The following is a 2222-nucleotide window of genomic DNA, read 5'->3' on the forward strand; positions in this document are numbered from 1 at the left end:
CAATCAGAGAGGTCCCGCCCCTGACTATCTCTGATTGGTTTAGTCCATGATAGGGGCATAATGTGTGTCTGTTGTTGACCACACGGAGAGTTGCAGAGATTTTTCTTGTTTTGTTACCCGAACAGTTGTATTTTTAGTCGCACCACTGAAAAATTTGGTCGCATTTGCGACCAAATTGGTCGCACTCTAGAGCCCTGCATAGTGGTCCTAGCTAACTAGCTCTCCAGCATAAATACACTGATAGCATGGATATTTGACACACATTCAGTCCAGCACTGTGTTCTCACTCAGTTTGTCCCAATTTGGGTGGTAAAAGAGGACTGTTAGTTCACCACAGCACTGTAACTCACGTACATCAGTATGTTACACTTTAAATCACACTAAACCAGTCTTCCTCAGCACCTTCATGCTGATTTACCCGTGTTTGTTATGCTGAAAGGAAACTATACTAAAAAGTTCCTGGTGGAGCTCCTGTTGTCTAATTAGGAGCCCCAACATTGTCAGGCATTCATATAAGCAAGTCCTTACAAACTACTGAGCACCATTCTGAGTTGCTGCAATTTTAGCAAAATGGACCAGCCTGCTGCATCATTCTTCACTTTGACTTTCAGGGTGACTTTGAATTTAGCCTCTGTAATTTGATCATTTTCATTTCCATTGACATGTGTGGCATCCTTTTGTTCCTCACACATTACCCAGTTTGTATCAATACCGATATCCACATGACTTTTTTCCCACTAATATGTGATGAATTTTCAAAGCGTTACTTTAATTTTTTTAAACAGTGTATTTCATAAAGTTGCCTGTCAATTAAAAACATGATCTGTGGGGTCGTATTTAGATGCATGTGGGGTTATGGGGACCAATATAACTAAGTGTTGGATTGTGCTGCTGACCTTTGACCTGCAGCTGAACATGTGTCAGTCTGGGTTCTTCTCCCGACTCTCTGATGGTGCAGGTGTAGTTGCTGCTGTCAAAGATGTGGGGTTTCCTCAGAGTGAGGCTGAAGTCTCCAGTCTGCAGAGCGTCAGTCTTCATGGATGTTCGGTCTCTGTAACGCTGGTTTTGATCTGTCAGCTCGTCCTCTTCCTGCTGACGCTGGTGGACGGTTGGAGGATTGAGGTCGTAGCGGTTCCACACCACTGTGGCGGGTCCAGATGCAAACGGGATGTGACAGGGCAGCAGGACTGACTCCGCCCCCTCGTACACCTCCACAGTGAAGACTTGGTGGGACACTGTGAGGACACAGAGACACAAACATGAATCGGCTGTTTGTGTGAACTGTAGGTCTTATGATCACCTGAGATAGCCTAATGAAAAATACTTGATCAATAAGACAACAGTGAAGGAAAATGTGGAGAACTGAGAGAACTCTGGAACCTGCAGATACCCTGACACCTACCCAGGCAGCAATTGTCTCAAGGATTAAAGCAGCTGTGAAAATTCTTGTTTCTAAAATTTAATCTCTGATCTCTGACCATAAGTGCAGCAGATTTTAGGGTATGTTGCTGACCTTTGACACGCAGCTCTACTGTTGTCAGTGTCCGTTCATTTCCAAATGCTGTGATGGTGCAGGTGTAGGTGCCACTGTCAGAAGGGCGGGGTTTCTTCAGAGTGAGGCTGAAGTCTCCGGTCCTCAGAGAGTCCGTCTTCATAGATGTTCTTCTCCTGTAACGCTGGTTTTGGTTTCTCAGTTCATCTCCTGCCAGGTTACGCTGGTGGACGACTGGAGGACTGAAGTCGTGGCGGCTCCACACCAGAGTGGGACGTGCAGGTACAGAAGAGTCCTGACAGGTCAGCAGGACAGACTCCACCCCCTCATACACCTCCAGAGCCGAGGCATGCTGAGAAACTGAGGACACAGAGACAGAAACATGAATCAGCTGTGTGTGAGTCTAAACCTGAACTCTGCATCAGTTCACTGCACCAGGATATAATGGTGCTGCAAATGTCAAATGATCAAAATGTGATATCTACCTCTGGCTTATAAAGTTCCACAGATTTAGACGCATCTTTGAATCTATGAATGAGGCATGTTTTATAAAGCACTTTGAATGCTCAAACAGAAAAGCACTACATAAATGACAGTCCATTTGCCATAGTGGCACTTGTTTGAATGTATGAATACTGTGCGTTCATTGTGGACCCGTGGATTTTTTAATTTATTTGTTCCTGACTGTAATGTTCATGTTTTCACTTTGTGATACAGAAAATATAATTTT

The 2222-nt window shown here is 44.5% G+C and overlaps 1 protein-coding gene across 1 annotated transcript in view; it reads right to left on the reverse strand.

Annotated features, from left to right (window-relative positions):
* LOC102309027 overlaps nt 1–1960 on the reverse strand; it is a 14199-nt gene extending 12239 nt beyond the window's left edge. Inside the window, exons 1-2 of the mRNA XM_014331277.2 lie at nt 1514–1960; nt 897–1235 (exon numbers count right to left, since the gene is read on the reverse strand). Coding sequence (XP_014186763.2) covers nt 897–1235; nt 1514–1655 — 481 coding nt within the window. The 5' untranslated portion in view covers nt 1656–1960. The remainder of the gene's footprint in view (nt 1–896; nt 1236–1513) is intronic.
* Nucleotides 1961–2222: the final 262 nt, after the last annotated feature.

Source organism: Haplochromis burtoni, unplaced genomic scaffold (assembly GCF_018398535.1).
Source record: "Haplochromis burtoni strain Fernald_Lab_line unplaced genomic scaffold, NCSU_Asbu1 Contig_1812, whole genome shotgun sequence".
Taxonomy (NCBI): Eukaryota; Metazoa; Chordata; class Actinopteri; order Cichliformes; family Cichlidae; genus Haplochromis; species Haplochromis burtoni.